Source organism: Triturus cristatus, chromosome 1_2, assembly GCF_964204655.1.
Source record: "Triturus cristatus chromosome 1_2, aTriCri1.1, whole genome shotgun sequence".
Lineage (NCBI taxonomy): Eukaryota > Metazoa > Chordata > Amphibia > Caudata > Salamandridae > Triturus > Triturus cristatus.
The window spans coordinates 1,173,128,803-1,173,156,523 of NC_140580.1; the positions used below are offsets into that span (position 1 = coordinate 1,173,128,803).

General features: G+C 47.6%; 2 protein-coding genes across 2 annotated transcripts in view; one reads left to right on the forward strand and one right to left on the reverse strand.

Annotated features, from left to right (window-relative positions):
• The window catches only part of PTPA (protein phosphatase 2 phosphatase activator), a 725,494-nt gene extending 724,413 nt beyond the window's left edge, over positions 1 to 1,081 (reverse strand). The window contains exon 1 of the mRNA XM_085614012.1: positions 732 to 1,081. Coding sequence (XP_085470138.1) covers positions 732 to 1,035 — 304 coding nt within the window. The 5' untranslated portion in view covers positions 1,036 to 1,081. The remainder of the gene's footprint in view (positions 1 to 731) is intronic.
• CRAT (carnitine O-acetyltransferase) overlaps positions 934 to 27,721 on the forward strand; it is a 412,536-nt gene continuing 385,748 nt past the window's right edge. Inside the window, exon 1 of the mRNA XM_085614011.1 lies at positions 934 to 1,176. Within this exon, the coding sequence (XP_085470137.1) occupies positions 1,150 to 1,176 (27 nt within the window). The 5' untranslated portion in view covers positions 934 to 1,149. The remainder of the gene's footprint in view (positions 1,177 to 27,721) is intronic.

The window sequence follows — 27,721 nt, forward strand, 5'->3', positions numbered from 1 at the left end:
GACGCATGCGTGCCTACTGTCATGTTGGTCCCGATAACCGCTATAGCCATGTTGTGAAGGACTTTAGCCCAACCGCATTGTACGATCGTTGTGAAAGAGGAGCAACTACTTTGGCGTCCATCTTTGTGAGGGACGTGGCCTGTTATTTCTGAGAAAAGAACAACCTTTCAGCAGCCATCTTTTGTGTGAAGCCTGACTCCCCGGCCGCCATCTTAGTTGGGGAGCTCGGCCGCCCGTCTACCACCGAAGAAGCCATGTTTATGAGGGGCGCGCGACACTGCGACCGGTTACAGTTAGTAAGAAATGAAGAACTCCGACATCATATTAGATAAATGCGCAAGTCACGGGCGCTCCCGGAAGCGCACGCACGTGAGTGTTGACTATCTGTGGGTCAGGCTTCACGGGGGGTATAAAGGGGGAGAGGTGATAAAGATAAGAGAGACGAGAAGAGAAAGGTAGCAGGGCAGAACGGCTCAACAGACGTCAGGGAGGTGGGAAGTCAGCACAAGACAGAAACGCTGCTGCGCCACTGGATGTTCTACCTGACAGTTTGCTGCCCTCCCTCTCATTATGATGTCGACTCACCCCGCCTCTCTCTGCTGATTCGTGTCTCTTTCTTGACAGACAGCGCTTCTATCCCCGCCCTCTCTATTCATTGGTCCTCCTTGTCTTCAACAGACTCTGTGTTGTGACAGGTAAGGTGTCTCTCTGTGCTGATTGGTTATGCGTACCTTTGAGGAGCATGCTTCTGGCCCATCGACCTGTACCGATTGGCTCCTGGTGCCACGCACAAACATGGTGCGTGCACTCGCCGGTAGGAGTACGCCGCGCTGATACGGCTTCTGTCACCGTCCTCTCAGCTGATTGGCTCGTATTTTCTTCCTCCTCCAAACTTTGGGCCCGTGGCCCTTCCCGTGCTGAGATAGTCTCTGGTGTGACAGTGGCCCTGGCCCTTACCCCCCCCCCTTCAGCCCCGCCTCTGACTCCGCCCCTCCCTTGGAGCAGCCCCCCCCAGCAGCCCCCCTGCCTCACCATGACCCTCTGGACACACTGACCTCCTGGAGTCTTCCACACCCCTGGCACTCCCACCTCTGCACTCCAGCGTGCACCAGGACTTTGCCCCTCCCAGGAATCCAACCAGCGAGAGAGATGTGGTCATTCATAGCCAGAACCATGGTGAGTACAGAGGGTGTGAGTCCTGAGCTCCAGGGAGTACCGATGGCAGAGGGTAAGAGGGTACGGGGGGGGGGGGGGGAGAGAGTGAGTCCCGAGCTGAGTACAAAGGGTGCAACTCCAGAGCCACTTGGACTGCATAGGGTGAACGTCCAGATCTGAGTGCAGAGAGTTAGGATGAGTACAGAGGGTGTCAGTCCTGAGCTCCAGTGAGTACCGATGGCAGAGGGTAGGGGGGATGAGAGTGCGTCCCTAGCTGAGTACAAAGGGTGCAACTCCAGAGCCACTTGGACTGCATAGAGTGAAAGTCCAGATCTGAGTGCAGAGAGTTAGGATGAGTACAGATGGTGTCAGTCCTGAGCTCCAGTGAGTACCGATGGCAGAGGGTAAGAGGGTAGGGGGTGGGGTGAGAGTGAGTCCCTAGCTGAGTACAAAGGGTGCAACTCCAGAGCCACTTGGACTGCATAGAGTGAAAGTCCAGATCTGAGTGCAGAGAGTTAGGATGAGTACAGATGGTGTCAGTCCTGAGCTCCAGTGAGTACCGATGGCAGAGGGTAAGAGGGTAGGGGGTGGGGTGAGAGTGAGTCCCTAGCTGAGTACAAAGGGTGCAACTCCAGAGCCACTTGGACTGCATAGGGTGAAAGTCCAGATCTGAGTGCAGAGAGTTCGCATGAGTACAGAGGGTGTCAGTCCTGAGCTCCAGTGAGTACCGATGGCAGAGGGTAAGAGGGTAGGGGGTGGGGTGAGAGTGAGTCCCTAGCTGAGTACAAAGGGTGCAACTCCAGAGCCACTTGGACTGCATAGGGTGAAAGTCCAGATCTGAGTGCAGAGAGTTAGGATGAGTACAGAGGGTGTCAGTCCTGAGCTCCAGTGAGTACCGATGGCAGAGGGTAAGAGGGTAGGGGGGGGTGAGAGTGAGTCCCTAGCTGAGTACAAAGGGTGCAACTCCAGAGCCACTTGGACTGCATAGGGTGAAAGTCCAGATCTGAGTGCAGAGAGTTAGGATGAGTACAGAGGGTGTCAGTCCTGAGCTCCAGTGAGTACCGATGGCAGAGGGTAAGAGGGTAGGGGGGGTGAGAGTGAGTCCCTAGCTGAGTACAAAGGGTGCAACTCCAGAGCCACTTGGACTGCATAGGGTGAAAGTCCAGATCTGAGTGCAGAGAGTTAGGATGAGTACAGAGGGTGTCAGTCCTGAGCTCCAGTGAGTGCAGAGGGTAAGAGGGTAGGGGGGGTGAGAGTGAGTCCCTAGCTGAGTACAAAGGGTGCAACTCCAGAGCCACTTGGACTGCATAGGGTGAACGTCCAGATCTGAGTGCAGAGAGTTAGGATGAGTACAGAGGGTGTCAGTCCTGAGCTCCAGTGAGTACCGATGGCAGAGGGTAGGGGGGGTGAGAGTGAGTCCCGAGCTGAGTACAAAGGGTGCAACTCCAGAGCCACTAGGACTGCATAGGGTGAACGTTCAGATCTGAGTGCAGAGAGCTAGGATGAGTACAGAGGGTGCGAGTGCAGAGAGCTAGGATGAGTACAGAGGGTGCGAGTCCAGAGCTGGGATGAGTACAGAGGGTGTTAGTCCTGAGCTCAAGTGAGTACCGATGGCAGAGGGTAAGAGGGTACGGGGGGGGGGGGGCTGAGAGAGTCATGAGCTGAGTACAAAGGGTGCAACTCCAGAGCCACTAGGACTGCATAGGGTGAACGTTCAGATCTGAGTGCAGAGAGCTAGGCTGAGTACAGGGGGTACGAGTCCAGAGCTAGGCTGAGCACAGGGGGTGCGAGTCTAGAGCTAGGCTGAGCACAGGGGGTGCGAGTCCAGAGCTAGGCTGAGCACATGAGGTGCGAGTCCAGAGCTAGGATGAGTATAGAGGGTGCGAGTCCAGAGGGTGCGAGTCCAGAGCTAGGATGAGCACAGAGGGTGCGAGTCCAGAGCTAGGATGAGCACAGGGGGTGCGAGTCCAGAGCTAGGCTGAGCACATGAGGTGCGAGTCCAGAGCTAGGATGAGTATAGAGGGTGCGAGTCCAGAGGGTGCGAGTCCAGAGCTAGGATGAGCACAGAGGGTGCGAGTCCAGAGCTAGGATGAGCACAGGGGGTGCGAGTCCAGAGCTAGGATGAGTATAGAGGGTGCGAGTCCAGAGGGTGCGAGTCCAGAGCTAGGATGAGCACAGAGGGTGCGAGTCCAGAGCTAGGATGAGCACAGAGGGTGCGAGTCCAGAGCTAGGATGAGCACAGAGGGTGCGAGTCCAGAGCTAGGATGAGCACAGATGGTGCGAGTCCAGAGCTAGGATGAGCACAGATGGTGCGAGTCCAGAGCTAGGATGAGCACAGATGGTGCGAGTCCAGAGCTAGGATGAGCACAGATGGTGCGAGTCCAGAGCTAGGATGAGCACAGATGGTGCGAGTCCAGAGCTAGGATGAGCACAGATGGTGCGAGTCCAGAGCTAGGATGAGCACAGAGGGTGCGAGTCCAGAGCTAGGATGAGCACAGAGGGGGCGAGTCCAGAGCTAGGATGAGCACAGGGGGTGCGAGTCCAGAGCTAGGATGAGCACAGATGGTGCGACTCCAGAGCTAGGATGAGCACAGAGGGTGCGAGTCCAGAGCTAGGATGAGCACAGAGGGTGCGAGTCCAGAGCTAGGATGAGCACAGAGGGGGCGAGTCCAGAGCTAGGATGAGCACAGGGGGTGCGAGTCCAGAGCTAGGATGAGTATAGAGGGTGCGAGTCCAGAGGGTGCAAGTCCAGAGCTAGGATGAGCACAGAGGGTGCGAGTCCAGAGCTAGGATGAGCACAGATGGTGCGAGTCCAGAGCTAGGATGAGCACAGAGGGTGCGAGTCCAGAGCTAGGATGAGCACAGATGGTGCGAGTCCAGAGCTAGGATGAGCACAGATGGTGCGAGTCCAGAGCTAGGATGAGCACAGAGGGTGCGAGTCCAGAGCTAGGATGAGCACAGATGGTGCGAGTCCAGAGCTAGGATGAGCACAGAGGGTGCGAGTCCAGAGCTAGGATGAGCACAGAGGTTGCGAGTCTCTGAGTACAGAGTGCAAGTCCAGAGCTAGGGTGAGTACAGACTGCTTGAGTTGTGATTGATTGCAGGTTGGAGTGATTACAGAGGATGTAATTCTCTAGCTCAGGTGAGTATAGACGGCAGAGGGAGTGAGTGCTGATCTGTTAACAGTGCAGAGTTTGCAAGTCCGCGGCTATGAAGAGTACAGATGACCTGACAAGTGATGGAAGGCATGTTGGAGTGAGGTAAAGTGGATGTACACCAGAAGCTGTAGTAATTACAGAGGACTGAGAGCACAGGGGGTGCGAGTGCACGTCTCAAGCCATGATCACTACTGTGGACTGAGAGTACAAAGTTCTCACCCCTGAATGGAACTATGACACCTAGAAGTCACGCATTCCATGGTTAAAATACATTAAGGATTGCTTTGAAGAGCTGGGACGGCCAGACCTTTTTACAAATCCTGATTTTATTACATTGAAGGATGTGGAATTTGTAAAGTATACCTTCACTACCTCAAAAAGGTTTGGCAGAAATGCTACAGAAATTGGAAAATTGAGTGTCCGCAAACATATGGTGCTCAAAACATCGCCATCTATTGAGCCCTATCTTTTGTGGCCACTTTCATCTCATGAACGGTTTTTATTTGTCAGGTTTCGGTTAGATTATTTTCATTTCTTGCTTGCTTACCCAAAAGGGAGCTGCAGAGGTCAGGTGTTAGCATCCTGTGGGTGCGACGGAGTGTCTCTTCAGGATTTGCTACACTTTATGTTTTTTTTGTAAATTTTATGAAGTCCCTCGGAGATATTTTTTAGGACCTCTTTAAAAAAAGTAGAATTTTATCCAGGTCCGCGCAGCTCTTTTTTTTTTTATTTACAATTGTTGAAACCAGAATGTGTATCTTTTATAGTAGGCTTTCTGAAATCTTCATTGAGATCTAGGATCTGTATGGAGAGCTAGTAAATCTTTAATGTTGGGAGGCTCCCTTCATTGTGTAGTTTTTCCGCTTGATTAAGTTTTTTGCACAAAATGTACATACTGCTGCTTTTTCTATAGGATTAATTCCCCCTGTTTTTATTGTCATCTATTGTACTGTATGGAATTATGTAACTTTTATGGTTTTAATTTTAAAACCGAATAAATTATATTTTGATTTGACACCTAGAAGTCAATGCTGAGGGTATAAATCCTGAGATGTAGAGAGAACCCTGACTACAGAGACTGGTAGCCCTGAGCTGTGGAGTCAGAGAGAATAGGCGGGATCTGTGGCAAGTACAAAGGTCTGAGAGTACAGAAGATCTGAATTCTGAGCTATAGTGAGTACAGAGAACTATGAGAGCAGGGAGTCTTAGCACTAAGCAGTGATTTATGGCAGATTGGAGTGAGTACAGAAGGTAGGAATGAATCCTGAGCTATGGTGCTTACTGAGGACTGTGAGTGCAGGGGGGTCTTACCTCTAAGCAGTGACTGATAGCAGGTTGTAGTGAGTACAGAAGGTGTGAATCCCTTGCTATGGTGAGTACAGAGGACTGAGAGAGCAGGGAGTCTCAGCTCTCAGCAGTGATTGATGGTATGTTGCGTGAGAACAGAAGATGTGAATCCCTTGCTATGGTGAGTACAGAGGACTAAGAGCAGGGGGTCTCAATTCTCAGAAGTGATTGATGGCAGGTTGTAGTGAGTACAGAAGGTGTGAATCCCTTGCCATGGTGAGTACGGAGGACTGTGAGTGCAGAATGTCTCAGCTCTCAGCAGTGATTGATGGTCTATTGAGTGAGTACAGAAGGTGTGAATCCCTTGCCATGGTGAGTACAGAGGACTGAGAGAGAGCAGGGAGTCTCAGCTCTCAACAGTGATTGATGGTCTATTGAGTGAGTACAGAAGGTGTGAATCCCTTGCCATGGTGAGTACAGAGGACTGAGAGAGCAGGGGGTCACCGCTGTCAGCAGTGATTGATGGTCTATTGAGTGAGGAAAGAAGGTGGGAATCCCTTGCCATGGTGAGTACAGAGGACTGAGAGAGCAGGGGGTCTCCACTCTCAGAAGTAATTGATGGCATGTTGGAGTGAGTACAGAAGGTGTGAATCCCTTGCTATGGTGAGTACGGAGGACTGTGAGTGCAGAAAGTCTTAGCTCTCAGCAGTGATTGATGGTCTATTGAGTGAATACAGAAGGTGTGAATCCCTTGCTATGGTGAGTACAGAGGACTGAGAGAGCAGGGAGTCTCAGCAGTGATTGATGGCATGTTGGAGTGAGTACAGAAGGTGTGAATCCCTTGCTATGGTAAGTACAGAGGACTGAGAGAGCTGGGGGTCACCGCTCTCAGAAGTGATTGATGGTCTATTGAGTGAGTACAGAAGGTGTGAATCCCTTGCTATGGTGAGTACAGAGGACTGAGAGAGCAGGGAGTCTCAGCAGTGATTGATGGTCTATTGAGTGAGTACAGAAGGTGTGAATCCCTTGCCATGGTGAGTACAGAGGACTGTGAGAGCAGGGGGTCACCGCTCTCAGCAGTGATTGATGGTCTATTGAGTGAGTACAGAAGGTGTGAATCCCTTGCTATGGTGAGTACAGAGGACTAATAGAGCAGGGGGTCTCAGCTCTCAGAAGTGATTGATGGCATGTTGGAGTGAGTACAGAAGGTGTGAATCCCTTGCTATGGTGAGTACAGAGGACTGAGAGAGCAGGGAGTCTAAGCAGTGATTGATGGCATGTTGGAGCGAGTACAGAAGGTGTGAATCCCTTGCTATGGTAAGTACGGAGGACTGTGAGTGCAGAAAGTCTTAGCTCTCAGCAGTGATTGATGGTCTATTGAGTGAATACAGAAGGTGTGAATCCCTTGCTATGGTGAGTACAGAGGACTGAGAGAGCAGGGGGTCTCAGCAGTGATTGGTGGTCTATTGAGTGAGTACAGAAGGTGTGAATCCCTTGCTATGGTGAGTACAGAGGACTGAGAGAGCAGGGAGTCTCAGCAGTGATTGATGGTCTATTGAGTGAGTACAGAAGGTGTGAATCCCTTGCCATGGTGAGTACAGAGGACAGAGAGAGCAGGGGGTGTCCGCTCTCAGCAGTGATTGATGGTCTATTGAGTGAGTACAGAAGGTGTGAATCCCTTGCCATGGTGAGTACAGAGGACAGAGAGAGCAGGGGGTGTCCGCTCTCAGCAGTGATTGATGGTCTATTGAGTGAGTACAGAAGGTGTGAATCCCTTGCTACGGTGAGTACGGAGGACTGTGAGTGCAGAAAGTCTTAGCTCTCAGCAGTGATTGATGGTCTATTGAGTGAATACAGAAGGTGTGAATCCCTTGCTATGGTGAGTACAGAGGACTGAGAGAGCAGGGGGTCTCAGCAGTGATTGGTGGTCTATTGAGTGAGTACAGAAGTTGTGAATCCCTTGCTATGGTGAGTACAGAGGACTGAGAGAGCAGGGAGTCTCAGCAGTGATTGATGGTCTATTGAGTGAGTACAGAAGGTGTGAATCCCTTGCTATGGTGAGTACAGAGGACTGAGAGAGCAGGGAGTCTCAGCAGTGATTGGTGGTCTATTGAGTGAGTACAGAAGGTGTGAATCCCATGCTACGGTGAGTACGGAGGACTAAGAGAGTAGGTGGTCTCCGCTCTCAGAAGTGATTGATGGTCTATTGAGTGATTACAGAAGGTGTGAATCCCTTGCTACGGTGAGTACAGAGGACTGAGAGAGCAGGGGGTCTCAACTCTCAGAAGTGATTGATGGCATGTTGGAGTGAGTACAGAAGGTGTGAATCCCTTGCTATGGTGAGTACAGAGGACTGAGAGAGCAGGGGGTCTCAACTCTCAGAAGTGATTGATGGCATGTTGGAGTGAGTACAGAAGGTGTGAATCCCTTGCTATGGTGAGTACAGAGGACTGAGAGAGCAGGGGGTCTCAGCAGTGATTGGTGGTCTATTGAGTGAGTACAGAAGATGTGAATCCCTTGCTATGGTGAGTACGGAGGACTGAGAGAGCAGGGAGTCTCAGCAGTGATTGATGGCATGTTGGAGCGAGTACAGAAGGTGTGAATCCATTGCTATGGTGAGTACAGAGGACTGAGAGAGCAGGGAGTCTCGGCAGTGATTGATGGTCTATTGAGTGAGTACAGAAGGTGTGAATCCCTTGCTATGGTGAGTACAGAGGACTGAGAGAGCAGGGGGTCTCAACTCTCAGAAGTGATTGATGGCATGTTGGAGCGAGTACAGAAGGTGTGAATCCCTTGCTATGGTGAGTACAGAGGACTGAGAGAGCAGGGAGTCTCAGTAGTGATTGGTGGTCTATTGAGTGAGTACAGAAGGTGTGAATCCCTTGCTATGGTGAGTACAGAGGACTTTGATTGCAGGGGTCCCAGCCCTGAGCCGTGGTTGATGGCAGCTTTGAGTGAGTACCAAAGAGGCGAATCCCTTTCAATGGTGCTTACAGAGGACTGTAAGTGCAGGAGGTCTGAGCCCCAAGCAGTGATTGATGGTATGTTGGAATGATGTCAGAGGCTGTGTGTCCCGAGCTAATGGTAAATTCAGAGGACTGCAGGTATAGATGGTGTGAATACAATGCAAAGTACAGAGAGCTTCAAGTGCAACACCCCAACGCTGAACTGTGATTTATTGAACTTGTCGTGAATACAGAGGGTTTGAATCCTGCTCACTAGAGTTTCCAGATAGTTGACCATATCAGGGATGAGTCCAGAGGACCAGGACTACAGAGTCTGTGACATGTGTAGAGCTTTAGTGTCTGCAGAGAGAATTTCAGACACCATTTAGGAGGCCACAGGCCTGGCAGTGGCTATTAAGCCACAGCTGTGGGGGCTGAGTCCCTATGCCACTGTTGGCCCAGTGCCTGCATCACTGTGCAAAGTGTGGCAAGTACAGCCCTTTCCGCTTTTGCCTCTTAGTAGTAGTGAGGCAAGCAGTTATAGACTTTTCAGGCTGGTTTTGTGGGGGTACATCGGTTCGAGAATTCCCTCTCCCACACTACAGGAGCATATTAAGATCAATGGCCAGCTGTGTGCTTCTTTTTGTAGAAAATACAAGTACTTCATTACACAGAAAATATAAAATTCCACTACACTTTTAATAATGCACGAATGCCCAATTCACAGGTGTTAGTCTGTGTGCTTTCAGGGGCTTCTGCAGCCTAATCTGTTACCCCTCTAACAGTCCTTTTGTGGCTCTCGCCTTCTTTTAATGCCCTCCTCGGGTTCAGAGTTTGAGTTAAGGTTTATAGGTGCAGCTCATGCTCTCGCCCCAGCTCCCCGGTTTGGTCTTAGCGTTTAGTCTCTTGGGCCTAGGTGCACTCCGTTTCCTTCTCTCACTGTATTTTCATAACAATATTTGAAGTTTTGCAGTCATTTAAGTGGTTGTAAATTTTCCCTGTGCCGTTTTTGCTGTTTCCCTTGTTTTTCTCACTTGCGCTGTTTACTTTTCCGCACAAGTACAGTTGTGCATAGATTGTATGCGTTATGCCCACGTATAATGTAAATAGTGCTGATACTTTTATTTGTATTCATTCTACCAAAATATAGACCGCCCTTTGCAATTTTACTAAAATCATTGATGTCTCCTTGTTTCGTCCTTTCTGCAATTACTGTGGGTGTCTTACTTAATTGTCTATAAATATTACCTGTTGAGACGTTGTTGTAGACGTATGCTCTAACACAATTTACCCAGGTCTCAGCGGGGTTTACGGGTAACCTCCTGTGATTCTTTCATACCACGAATTAAAGAGCACTATTAATCTTTGATGTAAGAGAAGAGAGCGAAAGAGACATCAATCCATTCTCATGGCTCAATGTGAAACCAGAAAGCTTGGGATCGATCATATTTGACCTGGTGGAGGATGAGCCTGGCTGCTGAGCTCTGGTGGTCTTGAGTCTATTTAGCAGTAGTGAGGTGAACTAAGACTGAGCTCAGGTTTCTGTTAAGAGTTTGAAACTATAGTAAATAACTTACTATGTGTATCCTTCTCTAGCATTGAAGCAGGGCTGCAGATCTCCAGTCCCCCTGCATGACCCTCAGGGGAGGTATGCTGACGAACGAGCTAGACTCAAACTTTGCGTACGCCAGGGTGGGAGGATGTGGAGAACGACCTGTATCCTAGATCGAAAGATACAATGTCATCGTGAAGGGTGAACGGGAACAGCAAAAGCTGCTTTCTTTTCATCCAAATTCAGCTAGGTCCTCAAGTCTTCCAAAAACTCTCGAATGCATTGCAGACCTTCTCGGTGATTCAGGAGAGATGTATGATCTTTTTATTTTCTTTTGAAAAAGTCAGAAAACTCATGCTAAAAAATCCTCCCTAAGCTACCTAATAAGGGCAGTGAATTAAAGACCATGTTGCAGCACAATTAACACAATGTTCGACCAACTTTGAGAGAGAGTAGCTCTCGACCATTAACTATAGTTGTCCCACGGTGTCTGCTGGCAATGTTTGCCCAGCCATGTTTAGGAATCTTTCAAGCCCCTTCGTACTTCTAAAACTGTTGCCTCTACTCAATAGCACCATCAAGGACAGGACCAGCCCCTTATCTTGGAAATCTGCCACCCCAAAACCATGGTTGAAAAAGGAACTATTACTCTGTTCTGCTTGGGTTTTCGGATCGGGTGGAACCCGCTCTACAGAGCCCTTCTGACCCAAAACAGAACGTTACCCCCTCCCTAGGGTCTTTTTACACCCAAATAACCACATATATACGTACCACCTAAGGACAGGGAATTCCTATTATATATATATATATCAAGACCTCACAGCCTCACAATCTCAGCAACCACAGTCTCGCGGCCTTAGGCAGACCCAGAATCTCCTACCCATTCGGCAGCGACACACACACGATCTCGCGACCTCAGTCAGGTCCAGAATCTCCTACCCATTCGGCAGCGACACACACGATCTCGCGACCTCAGTCAGGTCCAGAATCTCCTACCCATTCGGCAGCGACACACAAAGTCTCGCGACCTGGGTCAGGTCCAGAATCTCCTACCCATCCGGTAGCAACACACAAAGTCTCGCGACCTGGGTCAGGTCCAGAATCTCCTACCCATTCGGTAGCAACACACAAAGTCTCGCGACCTGGGTCAGGTCCAGAATCTCCTACCCATTCGGCAGCGACACACTCACGATCTCGCGGCCTCAGTCAGACCCAGAATCTCCTACCCATCCGGTAGCAACACACAAAGTCTCGCGACCTGGGTCAGGTCCAGAATCTCCTACCCATTCGGCAGCGACACACTCACGATCTCGCGGCCTCAGTCAGACCCAGAATCTCCTACCCATCCGGTAGCAACACACAAAGTCTCGCGACCTGGGTCAGGTCCAGAATCTCCTACCCATTCGGCAGCGACACACTCACGATCTCGCGGCCTCAGTCAGACCCAGAATCTCCTACCCATCCGGTAGCAACACACAAAGTCTCGCGACCTGGGTCAGGTCCAGAATCTCCTACCCATTCGGCAGCGACACACACACACACACGATCTCGCGGCCTCAGTCAGACCCAGAATCTCCTACCTACACGGCAGCCTTAGCACGAGCTCATCCTATTAGTACACGACAGGGGAATTGGGACTATATATCAGATCACACAAAGACTATTAGTTGAGCACAACCTGTTCTCTAGTTCGAGGGGCTTGTTTTCCCCCTCATCCAGTTACCACTTACCTGACCAGGATTAACCTCTGTTCATCTTAAGGCAACCCTGACTAAAGAATAGGCTATCCTCCTATACAAAAGTACACAACACATGCTAACGTACAATAAGCTAAATACTTTATTTAAATGCCACATGCACATTTACGGAACACATCATACATATATAACCTGCAAGGAAAGTAAAAGATTAAGTTATACACTTCAAAGGAAAAAGGGATCGACTTCACCTTGAGGGTACGTCGCCTGTACTCAATGGTCATCTAGGTTCCCTTCTCGTCTATGCCTCGGCTTAGCCTGGAAGTCACCCCTCTGCAGTTGTGGGTCTGCTCCCTTCTCCCTCTCCGAGTCACTGGAACCTCGTCCTTATCGGCTACTCTCTCCTCTTTGGATTCAAGTTCATCATCAGTCTTCCCTGGAATAAGTAATAGCTCTTCTGCTAACGGCCAGATGCCGCCTATGGTCTAGAAGCAAGTGCCCTTATCTCACTCAGACTTTCACTAATATAGAAGTGCATTCCCTCATGGAAATTTCCAGCTCGAAACCTGCCGCCCACCAAATTCCTGTACCTCCCCGTACCAAGGACACTTTCCCAGCCGGCCGGCCTGATGTAGTGTCTTCGGCATGAAGAAAAATACAATCCTTCGATAAGGGCCGGCCTGAACCGGTTCTCTCCGAGCGAATAACACCTCATAACTAAAACATCCCCCTCCCTCTGGAAAGGTCCCGGGCTGCCGGAGCAGAAAGAAAGATGGAGTCTCTCCCGTTTGAGGCCTACCAGGCCTGAATTCAACACAGCTCCATGAAACAACCTCACTATAGGGCAAATTATCCTCAAGGCTAATGAATCTATCCCCTAGGCTATGTGTGTAGGCCCTGAGCTAAGGGTAGGAGCACAGGATGGTGTCACAAGTGTCTAATAGATAGGCCCTACTCACTACTCCAGTCCTTAGGCTCGGATGGAAAGAGACTGAAGTCATATGGATTGCTCTGCAACACCGGAAGGCCGGGAAAATCGAGCAGTACATTCCACCCTTGACTTCAGTCTATTATATATATACTAAATGGAACTAACATCTGTGGAAGAATAATATGAAACAAAACTAACTGATCTATGTCTAGTACCAGATGTGCAGAATTGAAGCAGTGAAGGGATACACTGAATAAAACAACAGATAGAAATTAAAACAACAAGAGCAATCAAAATGCCACCTAATGTGTGGCGTAGCATATTCATGTCTGGCAACCAGTTAAAGAGCCAGTCAAACCAGCTCTGATCAATGTGTTTCCTAACTTCATTAGTTAGGTCATGCAATTTATCTATGTGTGCACGAATGGATTGTGTATGATCAGATAAGTTAAAACAGCAGAGGCCTTCAAAGTCCGAACAGCCATGTCCATGTTTAAGCAGAAGATAATCAATGGCTGCTCTATTTTGCAAGATGGCTCTACGTTCACCCTGGGCGTCTAATAGTAAGTCAGATAAGACTGTGGAAGTATGATTAATAGATTTGACCATCCAGCAAGCCATTTTCCCAATGGATTTAGCATTATAAACCGCCAAAGCAGGGACACCAATAATTGAAACAGCTAGACTAAGGTATTCAGACTTGGCAAAGATGAGTCACAATCCTCCTGTAACGTAGTTGTATCTCGGAGCACACGAGAGTTGGAACATAAGTAAACTGAGTCTAGTAATGGCACACGGGCCTCCGGAAATGTTCGCAGGGACATAGGGCCAGGAAGTATTACCACATGAGAAAAGCCATCCGGCAGGTAGCAATATTGCACGATAGTGACTGGGAGTAACTACCAAACTATTGCAAGTCATATTGTTCTGGACTGAAACACATGTGGTCGGTGTCCTCTGGAAACACAGAGTTCGTTCATGAGATGTGAGAACAGTGGCGCCTCTTAACTTGAGACGTAGACATTCAGAAATTGCATTAGGATTACATGTGAGGAAAAAGCATAGATCACCTTGTGTAATGTTATACGTAGTTATTTGGGATTGGATGGGAAGTTGCTCATTCGGCAGTTCAGTACATAAAGGACAATATGCATGGGTAGCAAAATCACCCAGAATAATATTCGGACGAGCCTTTGAAACGTTAAAGATGCTTATTAACGTCTCCAGCGAGGCGGGGACAGCAACTAGGCACGTCGCTAAGATATCGTGCACAGATCTCATCGGTGTCAAACAGAAGTGAGGGGCATCAGTTACTCTTTTCGCCAGCAGTGTCCAAAAGTTCGATGACGAGTCCCACGCATTGAAGGAACGCAACACTCTGGTTCCCAATTCATCCCGGGTTAATGGGATCCCTTCTCTCTCTCCGAAGTAGACCGAACGGTGTCCAGTACCGACACATCCTGCAGCAACAATCCAAAGAATGATCTGAAAAAGAACCAAACACAGGCATTAATCATTCTCGTAAATAACATTTATCAGCTGGGACAGCTTCCCAGCTATCTTTCCCTGGCCTCATAACCAAAATGGTGTTATCCTGACCGGTGGCAATAACCTCTGCTTGTTCAGGGGGATTCTTAGGCGATTGCACCCAAATCTTGGCTCCAGGGTTATCCGTAGAGCCAAAGCCTTTCTGGCCTCGTACAGTTAGCAAAGTTGGGGCAGTGCCTTTCATTATTTCACCACTGAAAACAGGCATAATGAGTAATTGAGCCACTCGGTCGGTGCGGTGTATCAGCAAGTCATTCTCACTGCTATTTAGCAGAAGTACCTTAATCTCTCCCTGATAGTCGCTGTCAATTACCCCTCCAAGTACCTGGATGCCTTTTACAGCCAGCCCCGATCTAGGGGCGATCAATCCAAAATTCCCCGGTGGTATATGAATACCAACACCGGTAGCAATGATGACCCGATTTTTGCTTTTTAGAACGGTGTCATCCATGGCATGCAAATCTAAGCCTGCCGACCCTGGGGTCGCTCTGCATGGAGCCAGAGCTCCGGAAGTAATTTCCCAATACATCACAGTTTCATTAATTACATTAGGCATAGTCTCAACCTTTGGGGGGAACAAACGCATAAGTGGAGATTCAGCATTTAAAAAAGGACGATTATTCAGGATTAATAGTGCTTGGGGTAAAAAGTCTCGCCAATTTTTATACTTGTCATCTGTTAATTTGCGTAGCTGATCCTTTAACAGACCATTCAATCTCTCCACCAGGCCCGAGGCCTGCGGGTAGTAAGGTATATGAAAGATCCATTCAATATGGTTTTCCACACAGAATTCCTGTACCAATCTTCCACGAAAATGGGATGCATTATCAGATTGAATTTGGAATGGCACACCATAATACATCATAATCAATTCTAATGTTTTAATGGTATTCAATTGGGTGGCTTGCTTACATGGAAAAGCTACCAGCAAACCACTATATGTATCGACAATTGTGCAAACATATTGACAATTTCTGCTCATGGGAAGGGGTCCGATGTAATCAATCTGCCAGATTTGAGCGGGCAATTTCCCGCGATGTAAATGACCTCTAACAATTTGGGGTACTTTACGCTGTCTGATATGCTGACAGACGGGACAATGTAGAATAACATTTTTGATTAGGTCCAGGGGAATATAAATTCCTCTATCAGCAGCCCACCTGCTAGTGGCCTTCTCTCCAAAGTGTCCTGCCTTCTGGTGTGCCCATTTCGCCAATCCCGCAATATCAGGATCTTGTCTGTCCACCACTGCCTCAGCAATTTTAGATTTCTCATCTGCAATGTTATGAAAAAATTTGTCAAGAGAATCTATGGGGGTGTGAGCATCCACATGGAAGATGGTAACAGTACTCTGTGGGAGCATTTCCCAAATCTCTTGCCATAACTCTTTTCCCCATAACTCTTTGGAGTGTAACCTCCAATTATGGGAATGCCAGGTCGGTAACCAAACGGCCAGTCCATTGGCAGTGGACCAGGAGTCGGTGAAAATATGGCATACACCAGGTAACTCCTGTTTCAAAACTTGATAAACGGCATAGAGCTCTGCGAACTGACTACTCTTCCCTTCACCAGTTGTGCTCAACAGTTTCTGTGTGATCGGATTATAAGACACCGCCTTCCAGTGCCGTGTAGTTCCAATAAATTTTGCTGACCCATCTGTGAACCACACATGGTTCCTGTCCTCGACGGACAAATCATCAAAAGGTTTACCCCACTTGACAGGAGACTCCTGTTCTAAAGGTACAGAACACTCACTCTCAGTCTCAGTCGATGGTGCTTGCGCCACTTGCTCATGTAAAGACGCAACTCCTTTCGGACCCACACGTGCCCTGTCTTGTATGTACCATTTCCATTTAATCACACTCGCCTCCTGAGCATGCCCAATTCGATGAGTTTTTGGTGAACTCAAAACCCACTGCATAATAGGAATTTCAGGACGCAAGAATATGTCATGTCCCAATGTTAATTGCTCGGTATCCACCAAAGCCCAATAACAAGCAAGTAGCTGTTTCTCAAAGGGTGTATAACGCTCACCAGCATCAGGTAGCCTTTTGGTCCAAAACCCTAATGGTACTTTGCACCTGCCTTGTTTCTGCCACAGACTCCAGTTTGCATAAGGGCCTTGCACAGACACATTCAAATCCACATCACCATCACGTACAGGCCAAAGATCCATAGCATGTTGAATTGCCTCTTTCGCTAGACTAAATGCATCTTGTTGTTGCTTACCCCATTCAAATGCATTCTTTTTACGTGTAACACGGTACAACGGGGCCAATATTTGACTCAAATGAGGAATATGCTGGCGCCAAAAACCAAATAAACCAATGAAGCTCTGGGCTTCCTTCCTATTCCTCGGAACCGAAAAATCAAGAATCTTCTGTTTAACTTGAGGGATCACCTCGCGGTGTCCCTCATGCCAATTAATACCTAAAAATGTTACAGCTTGGGACGGACCTTGTAATTTGTCCGGATTGATCTCCCAACCTTTCCCACGCAGACACTCAATGACTCTATCTAATTGTGTCTGAACATCCTCTTGTGTTTCGCCTTGGATCAAAACATCATCAATATAATGACATATCTGAATTTTGGGATGAACTGGTACCTCAGTCAAGTGTTCTGCCACCTGCCGGTGACAGATCGTAGGGCTATGCACATAGCCCTGAGGAAGACTTCTGAACGTCATCTGACGCCCGTTCCACGTAAAACTGAACTGTTCCTGACACTCAGGGGCAATTGGAATAGAAAAGAAAGCATTAGCAATATCGATGGACGCATACCATGTACCTGGATGTGTTTGGATTCTTTCAATCAGGGTGATAACATCCGGTACTGCAGCAGTCAAAGAGGGCGTGTGTTTGTTCAATTCTCGATAATCAACAGTCATGCGCCAAGAATTATCACTTTTACGCACCGGCCAAACAGGATTATTCCAAGCAGAAGTAACTGGAGTTATAACGCCTGCATCAACCAACTCCTGAATGGTGGTACTAATCTCTTCATGACCACCCGGAATACGATACTGCTTCTGACAAACCACTTTGGTCGCCTGGGGAACTTGTATGGGGGGCATCCTTAAACGACCAACCCGTATAGGTCTGGACGAGATATAATGCGTCGTTCCAAATTGGTAACACCCATCATCAAGATGCAATGTCATTCCCTTCAAAATATCAATTCCAATTATGAATTCTAGAAGTGGCACCACTAATACAGAATATTCCTTTCTAGGGATTCTACCTATTCTCATTTCAAGCAAAGTTTGAACTGCAGGGGTTTCCTTTCCTCCTAATCCGGTAATAGTGAAAGGCTGCCCTGTAAATTTCTTTGATTTTCCATGAATAAGAGTGGCCTCCGCTCCTGTATCAACTAATGCTCGGGCCCTTTGGATATTACGATGTCTCCAAAAAATATCAATATCTACATAGGGTCTATTATCTCTGTGAGCCCATCTGTGTACCGGAGCTTGACCTATTTCCTAGTCATTCTTACTGCATTCTGTGTACCAGGACAAATCAGGATAAAGACTCTCACGTTTCTTAGGTATCGGTACCTCCTGTTCATATCCATCTCTATTACGAAATGGATTCCTGTCCTCTACATTGCACTGCGAGTTTCGATCGGCCAAACTGTATCGATCCTCCCTCCTTCTCAATTCAGGGGATTGATCCCTATCATCTCTACGTCTGCTGTAAGCATGATCATTTCTCCCCCTTTCCTTTTCCCCCTCTCTCTCCCTGTCCCGCTCTCGACGAGGGGACAGATCATGTACAGGACGCCGATCATCACGACGATCAAAGCGCCCACGGCGATCATCATCACCGCTACCATCAGAACAACCACGATCACACTCAGTCGTCCGAACACGCCGGGCACCCTCCTTCCGGTCCAAGCCCCGTTTGCGAAACATTTCCCACAAACGAGCAGTAGTCTCACCATCAATGTCCTCCCGACGCACACCATCAGCCAAAAGACCAGTAAAGATATCACGTCTAGTAAATTTATATTCACCAGGAGTACGAGTGTCAGACCGGGACTGACGTTCAGGTTTAAACCACTCACCCAACTCACCGAGTTGGCGTACCGACTCCAACACCGTAGATAGTACATTACCAGTCTGGTTAATCAACAAAGTCATCATGACCTGCTTGTAGGCAACAGGAGAAGAGCGAATGATACGATTCCGCACTGAAGAAGTCAACAACCCATCAAGCAACCTGTCAGCAGTGCCCAGAAAAATAGCCGTTTTCATTACTTCCTCCTTAAGACGTTGCGCAGCATCACGCAAGGTATACCACGGCTTGTCATTGACAGGCCAGTCAGATTCAGTAGGATACTTCAAATTGCAACCTTCAGTCGCCAATTGGAGCAAAGAAATTTGACCACCACCATTATAGTTACGAAAATGATCTTGCACAGTAGAATCCAAACTCAAAGAACAAAACTTCAAACAATCGCCAGTATCCAACATAATACCAGCAGCGCCTAGTTCATAAAGGCGCACCATCCACGTGAGCAAAGCCTCACCAGTCCGCTGCCGAAAGCGTTGCAAAATATCACTAATTTCTTGCTGGGTAAAATCTTCCAAACAGTCCAAAGAAACACCCTGCGGAGCATTGGGAGACTGCTGCAACTTCCGACGAAAAACCGGGTGCGCAGAAACAACGGGACGAGCATCACAAGGAGCCCGAGCAGTACGAGTAGAGGGACAGTCAGTGTGAAAAGTATCAATCCCGCCCGAAGAACGAGCGCAATCACGGGGTGCACCATCAGAGGTGCGAGAAGTAGACTTACTGTCAGGACGGGAACGAGAAAGCTCATGCATAGCACATTCCTCACCCGAGGAACAAGACGTAGTCGAGTCCCAGATATTACCATCCCATTCATCAGGATTCCAATCCAGTCCAGCTTTCGCCACGACCAGACGCACTTTACGCGACGAAACACGACCACGCCTGTTCTTGTACTTATAACGAGCAATCCGCACAGCCGCCCTTTCGGCAACCGTTTGGTAAGTGTCAAGTTTGTCGGAAAGCAACTTATTTTGACACCGCAATAAAGTGTTAGAATTCTGAATCTCAACAAGGTGTGATTCCGCATCCTTAAAAGAGACCTGCAATTTCAGCAACCTCTCATGCAGAATCCGATACGCAGACAGAATAACCCAACCTCTGCGCCCCAAAGCGGGAACCTCCTCACCCTTCAAGACAGGTGCCGTCTGCAAACAAGTAATCACGTCAGCCGGTTCCGCCGACTCCAAAGAAGAATTCCAATTTTCACTCAGACCAGTAGAATCAGCCCACTCTCGGGCCAAGGCACCATAAGGCGTTGAATCCCATCCGGGAATATCAACGGACAATTTAAGAGTAGATTTCTATTTCCTAGAAAACATCGCGAAAAAGAAAGAAAAAGAAACGCAGAGAAAAGAAAGGAAGAGAGAAAGAAAGAGAAAGAAAAAGTATACACGCAAATATACAAAAAGAAAATCACGCACACGCCGAAAGCAAACACAAGACAACCACAACGCACACAGGTTACGTAAACAGTTCGTGACGCCAAATGTTCTGCTTGGGTTTTCGGATCGGGTGGAACCCGCTCTACAGAGCCCTTCTGACCCAAAACAGAACGTTACCCCCTCCCTAGGGTCTTTTTACACCCAAATAACCACATATATACGTACCACCTAAGGACAGGGAATTCCTATTATATATATATATATATATATCAAGACCTCACAGCCTCACAATCTCAGCAACCACAGTCTCGCGGCCTTAGGCAGACCCAGAATCTCCTACCCATTCGGCAGCGACACACACACGATCTCGCGACCTCAGTCAGGTCCAGAATCTCCTACCCATTCGGCAGCGACACACACGATCTCGCGACCTCAGTCAGGTCCAGAATCTCCTACCCATTCGGCAGCGACACACAAAGTCTCGCGACCTGGGTCAGGTCCAGAATCTCCTACCCATCCGGTAGCAACACACAAAGTCTCGCGACCTGGGTCAGGTCCAGAATCTCCTACCCATTCGGTAGCAACACACAAAGTCTCGCGACCTGGGTCAGGTCCAGAATCTCCTACCCATTCGGCAGCGACACACTCACGATCTCGCGGCCTCAGTCAGACCCAGAATCTCCTACCCATCCGGTAGCAACACACAAAGTCTCGCGACCTGGGTCAGGTCCAGAATCTCCTACCCATTCGGCAGCGACACACTCACGATCTCGCGGCCTCAGTCAGACCCAGAATCTCCTACCCATCCGGTAGCAACACACAAAGTCTCGCGACCTGGGTCAGGTCCAGAATCTCCTACCCATTCGGCAGCGACACACTCACGATCTCGCGGCCTCAGTCAGACCCAGAATCTCCTACCCATCCGGTAGCAACACACAAAGTCTCGCGACCTGGGTCAGGTCCAGAATCTCCTACCCATTCGGCAGCGACACACACACACACACGATCTCGCGGCCTCAGTCAGACCCAGAATCTCCTACCTACACGGCAGCCTTAGCACGAGCTCATCCTATTAGTACACGACAGGGGAATTGGGACTATATATCAGATCACACAAAGACTATTAGTTGAGCACAACCTGTTCTCTAGTTCGAGGGGCTTGTTTTCCCCCTCATCCAGTTACCACTTACCTGACCAGGATTAACCTCTGTTCATCTTAAGGCAACCCTGACTAAAGAATAGGCTATCCTCCTATACAAAAGTACACAACACATGCTAACGTACAATAAGCTAAATACTTTATTTAAATGCCACATGCACATTTACGGAACACATCATACATATATAACCTGCAAGGAAAGTAAAAGATTAAGTTATACACTTCAAAGGAAAAAGGGATCGACTTCACCTTGAGGGTACGTCGCCTGTACTCAATGGTCATCTAGGTTCCCTTCTCGTCTATGCCTCGGCTTAGCCTGGAAGTCACCCCTCTGCAGTTGTGGGTCTGCTCCCTTCTCCCTCTCCGAGTCACTGGAACCTCGTCCTTATCGGCTACTCTCTCCTCTTTGGATTCAAGTTCATCATCAGTCTTCCCTGGAATAAGTAATAGCTCTTCTGCTAACGGCCAGATGCCGCCTATGGTCTAGAAGCAAGTGCCCTTATCTCACTCAGACTTTCACTAATATAGAAGTGCATTCCCTCATGGAAATTTCCAGCTCGAAACCTGCCGCCCACCAAATTCCTGTACCTCCCCGTACCAAGGACACTTTCCCAGCCGGCCGGCCTGATGTAGTGTCTTCGGCATGAAGAAAAATACAATCCTTCGATAAGGGCCGGCCTGAACCGGTTCTCTCCGAGCGAATAACACCTCATAACTAAAACATCCCCCTCCCTCTGGAAAGGTCCCGGGCTGCCGGAGCAGAAAGAAAGATGGAGTCTCTCCCGTTTGAGGCCTACCAGGCCTGAATTCAACACAGCTCCATGAAACAACCTCACTATAGGGCAAATTATCCTCAAGGCTAATGAATCTATCCCCTAGGCTATGTGTGTAGGCCCTGAGCTAAGGGTAGGAGCACAGGATGGTGTCACAAGTGTCTAATAGATAGGCCCTACTCACTACTCCAGTCCTTAGGCTCGGATGGAAAGAGACTGAAGTCATATGGATTGCTCTGCAACACCGGAAGGCCGGGAAAATCGAGCAGTACATACTCCCACCCAACAGTGTACACAACCATTGTATTATCTCGCTGCGCCCCCCCCCCATCTAGGTAAGCTAGAATATGTTTTTTTCACCAAATTGCTAGCATTTAGAAAAAGAGGGCTGTAGTGAGCTAGCCCCACGTGTGCAGGATGTACAAGTAGACGCTGTAGACGTGGCCAGGTAGGAGTAGATGAAGTTTATTGAGATCTTGGGTGTAGAAGTAGTAAACCCAGAACAGGCCCCAGATCAGGCTCCACAATAGGCCCCAACATAGGCCCCAGCATTAGCCCCACCAGGAGCAGCCTCCTAGCTGCTCAGCCCATCTTCCCAACTGTCTCAGTCCCACACAGTATCCAAGCATTCCACCCACACTAACATTCTACGTGGAACACTGACACTGGCTGAGCAGCTAGGTACAGAATGAAGGGAACATAATAACATGACCTGAGGATACTACACATCCTCTTCCTTTACACTGAAAATTAATAAAACCTAAAATAAACCCAAACTACTAATAAGCAAACAAATAAATACAGAAATGTACACATGATATGAATAGTCCATAAACCCAGGAATGCATGTAGAAATACATCACGAGAGGGAAAACAGACACACTAAGGAGAAAGGAAAGATGCAAGCATAGATCAACACACTAACACCATCCCCTTCCCTTAATACTGAACAAAGAAAATTTTTAGAAGTGAAATAAGAGCTCACATACGACAAATGAATATGATACCCAGAGTAGAATCCTACGGGTATAAATGTCTATGGGTAGAACAACACCCAAGGAAGTACTTCTCACGTGAGAAGCATCAAACTGGTTGTCACCTCAGTAATATACGATCGGAGCAGATGGTGGCAAGGTCGTGGTCATGGTTTTAATGGACCTTTTGACTGCCTTTGATACTATCGATTGCGTCCTCCTGGACAGACTTTCACATCAGCATCTCCCAACTTCGACGTGGAGCGCTCTATAAACTCTTTGTTGACTGACGGCTGTTATCTCTTCCACCTTACAGCTCCCAGTCTAAGGTTGTTCGATGTTGGGCTCTACAAGGCTCGATTCTGTCGCCTCCTCTTTATGACCTAAACATGTGCTTTTGTGAAGTGTACATTCACCCATGTAGGCTTCTTGGCTCTCAATAATACGTATTTGTTACCCAAATTATTTTATTTATCTTGGAAGGATGAAACCCTGAGGTGACATGCCGAGGTTTGACCCAGTGACCATGAAGTAAAACACACATCCCTGAGGTGGATGCATGAACCCACAAGCAGGCGGACCCTGCTACATGTATGCTGCAATTCAGGAAAGTGCAGTATCCATTCTGGGCACCGTTTTTATGTGTACATGGACAATAATGAACTGATTTTAATCTCCACCCTACAAGTGCCCAGGGCTGTGGGATGTCAGGGTAGTGTCATTCAACATTTAAGCAAAGAACCCACTGCTGCTACCGCAAGACTTGCTTCCAGTATACCTGCATGAGTCATTCCTGCTAACCGTTTGCCATTAAGGCGTGTACATAAAGGCAGTACAGTAAGCTCAAGTTCACCTGGTATTGCCACCAGTGTTTCCAAAGTAAGTTAGAGCATGTGGTAAACTGGACAATGTCAGACTGTGGGTGTTTCATGGTTACTCAATTGGTAATCTAGCCCTAAACCACAAGTCCAGTCAGTGTTCATTTAAGTTCCACACCCCTTCCAGGCATGTGTTCTTTGAATTCTCAACAATGTTGTCCACGTTAAGCTTTGTACAATGGTAACTGCCACCTGACTACATGAATTTCAACAATAGTAAAATTGAGCTTCTCACCAGTAACCGCTCTGACAGCTGGAACAAAAATCTATAGCTGGTTTTGATGCGATCCCAACACCCCAAACATCCTAAAAACGGATCTACATTTAAGGCATCTACATAGACATACACCTGTCTATGGACAAACCAGTTGCAAAGGTCCTGTTTTCTTCAAATCATAAATTTAAATTCGATTCTGCCATACATGACATGAGCATTGTGTCCCATTCGTGAATGCCTTAATGCAGTGAAGACTAAACAATGGTAATTGGATTTAACTAGTTGCTGCCCTCGCTTTCTGGAAGATTCTCCAGAATGCAGCAGCTCATCTCATTTCCAGACATCCCCGAAGACATCATATCCATCTTATCATTAAATCTCTCCATTGGTTACTAGTCCGCTTACAAGTTCTGTTTATGCCCTCGCCATTGTACACCAAGCCATTTACCAATATTTTTCTGATTGACTGTAAAATTCAGAGCGCAGAAGCAGCAATACACTTTGTTCTGCTGACCTGGCCCTACAGAATGTGCCCACTAGTCGCAATAGTCCAATTTGCAACAGCTAGAGACTGGAATGCCTGACCCAATAATCTTTCTACTAGAACACCCTCTCTTCAAACTTCGTGAACATCTTAAGACATGACCTTCCTACCGTCTATCCTCCCTCTGTGTTCCTCTCCTCTTTATTCTAGCACTGTAGTTTGTTTTTGCTTAAATATCTGCCTTATTTTCTTTAAAGTTACTTACTCTTTACTTCCAAGATGCTTCGTCTAAAATTTCTCTCTATACATAAAAACAAATGGAACAAGCATTGAAAATGCAATAGGTCTCGCCTTTTATTAAGTTAAAGCCATTTGCTTTGCTATACAATACCATTAGCAAAGCAAATGGCTTTAACTTTATCAAAGGCGAGACCTATTGCATTTTCAATGCTTTGTATTTTTTTTGTTATATATATTTTAGAACCTGCATCCAAAACGGCTGCCGCAGATATGTGAATATTAACGGTTGCCATGTATGACAAAAAACAAACACTGGCAAAACCAAACGGTTTCACAGACTAAACCTCTTGTATTTGCAATGGATTTTGGAGCACCAGAATTTTGGGCATATAGTATTGTGTACTATATACTACACAGACTTTAGTAGTGGGTGATTAAGTTTCATATTTTCAAAACTGAAAAATGTCCAGTTATAAATATTCACAACAATATTATAATTACTCATTTGTCTGATAATGCGAACAGGCACAGCGAATATGTCTAGCTTCATTTAGGTGTTTCTGTTACTTGTTGTGTGCTCGGCTGGATGCAGTAGCAGAGAACTTAGAGATGCGCCAAAATACTGGTCATGTGACATGCTGCGCCAAGCACAGGATTCTAGGGCATTTTTAAGCCACACCCTTAATTGCAATAGCTACCTCTTGCAAAGGTGTCCTAGCTATGCTTCTGTGACCACGGCCCTTTCAGGGCCCCCTCATTTTTCATCCCACTGAAAGCACTGTTTAAATCCATCCCCTAACAAATTATTTTCAAACACATTTAGGACCAGGACTGTGCTGCCGTTGCAAATCCTCATCACGATTTTCCCTGTTGTGCACAAATACAGACAGGATAAAAGTACCACTCCTGTTAAGTAGCTGGAGGTATAGCACTGAGGTGGACTTCCACAACATGACATTAAACTGGGCCACAGACTGAGCCCTGAATGACACCAGTAACTCGCCCTCCCCCTCCCCCTCGACCTCTTCTGCAAGATACCGGATACATCCAGACATCTTGCAGTCTAAAGTACTTTCTCTTGTATAATGCCAGACACAGAAGAACAAAAAACGCGAGCATGCACACCACACCTCGCATCATGGTTTGTTTTTGAGAAAATAAGTTTTTGTTTTCACAGGTAGGTACGTGTAATTAATCAGCTAACAAGCGTGTGACTGTATTTTACAGTCTCGCATACCTCATCCTTGAAATACCGAGCTGTTGGTTCGAGCTAGCAGCAAGGTGTGTGCCTCAGCTCTCGCTATGTTTGCATACCAACCGGGAGAATTGCTAGGACACGCGTGCAAACACATGGAACGTTAGTGACGTCAGACAATTACTTAAATAGAGCATTACAGTGCCGGCGGTTTACGTAGACGAGCATTACGTCATTTTATCGGTTTACGTAAAAGAGTGCCATGATATCGTCCAGAGGCGTGGTATAGTGCTCTCACTGTGATGTCAGAGCTATACCAATATATGTTGCTCTTTATTTATTCATTATTACTCTGGTGTTTTATGTTTTTTGCTTCGATGTGCATTATTTATTACTTGTAATAAAAGTAAGCATTAGAGAAAAAATAGATGTTCCATGTAATTGCCTAAAAATAAATGTTATTGGTTTACATTCAAGTAAGGCTAAGCACTCAAACGGACCATTCCCAAGAATATCTACACACCACAGCCCTACACCCAGAATAAAGGCACGCCCTGGTTTTCATTGAGCGAAGCCCATTTATAAAACCATGTTTTCAAGTAAAAACTGAATAGTCATTTGCTAAAGGTTATAACGTAGCAGCTCGAGTGCCAAGGTTAGGCGCATGCCTCCCTCCTATGGGCAGCGTGTCTTCATTGCTAGGCAACATGGCCCGCTGCTGAAGGCAGGCGAAAAAAAGTGTTCAATAACCTAACACTGAGACTAGACAATGTCACAAAAATCTGTTACACACTAAGTGCTACATGTCCATAAATCCAAGATGTCAGTCCAAGCAGCTCACTAGAGCTTCCACTACCGTTCTAGGCACTGCCGTTGTCCCTAACCGTGAGAACATAAAATGAAATCCCAATGTGCCCCGATCACAACGTTCGGTCTTGCGTAGATGGATTCCAGTCTTGCACAAACATAGAAGCAGGACCCACTTCTGCTCGGTGATGGCTAATAAGGGAGGCCATTAGTTCCCAGGTAACTTCAAAGGAAACGTGTGTAGAGTACTTAATTCTGCAGAGGGTTGCCGCATAGCCTGGACTTTCGTGGTTTAATTATCCATCTCAGACTGCACATTACGTCATTTTGACAATCGGGAAAAGTATGCAAATGATGCTCTACTGAAATGAGGATTGCAAGCAGCCTTACTGTCGAGGGACCTTACGCTCACAGCTTTTGGGGTGCTTGCTCACAGAGCAAAAGCACGGCTCTGGGTCGAGGACTAACATGGCACCCTCTCGATGCTGTGTGTGAAAAGAGCGCGTAGTGTCAAAACAGATTTTCATCCGTGAGGTGCTTTGGTGAAGCCATTGAAACGCGGCTTGGCGGCCTCTGAGGAGGTGATGCTGCAATGCTAGGCTGCACTGCTGCAGCGCGAGATGCGCCTGAAAGCCCAGCCAACAATGCAAAGGTATTGTTTTAAAGGGCCTTACAATCTCATCTTCAACAAGGCCCTGCGAAATCATAAAAGCCTTTGTAAATGTGCAGGTCTGCAGTGTCGTCTAAACCTCTGAACAAAACAAAGCGCAAAAGGGGACCTCATCTCAGGTGAGCAACCATAAGGCAAAGATAACAAGCGCTCGCCAGGCTGCCACTGTTTATTTTTGCATCGCGCTTTCACTTTAAAGTGAAAGCGCGATGCAAAAATAAACACGCGGCGCCCTGTCTCCTTTTGAGACGGCCCATCCAGACTGGCTCTCACTGCGTGTTTGTCTAACACGCCTCCTAAAGGCTGGCTCATCTGCTTTGCAACAACCGTAAAGCAGATGAGCCAGTCCGGATGGGCCGGACCAAAAGGCGAATGGGCGGCAACCGAAAATCCTCCTTTTAAATGGGAAACAAGCGTTTAACATAAACGCTGACACTACCCAATGAAAACGAGGGGCGAGGCTTCGAGTCCCGTTCTTGAAATTGCCTCTGTCCATAGCTCTCGCAGGTGAGGAGCGCATGCGCGCTCCAACGCCAGGCGAGACCGAAAAAGCTACAGTGAGTTTTGAGCTGTGGTGAATTTAAGGGTACGAG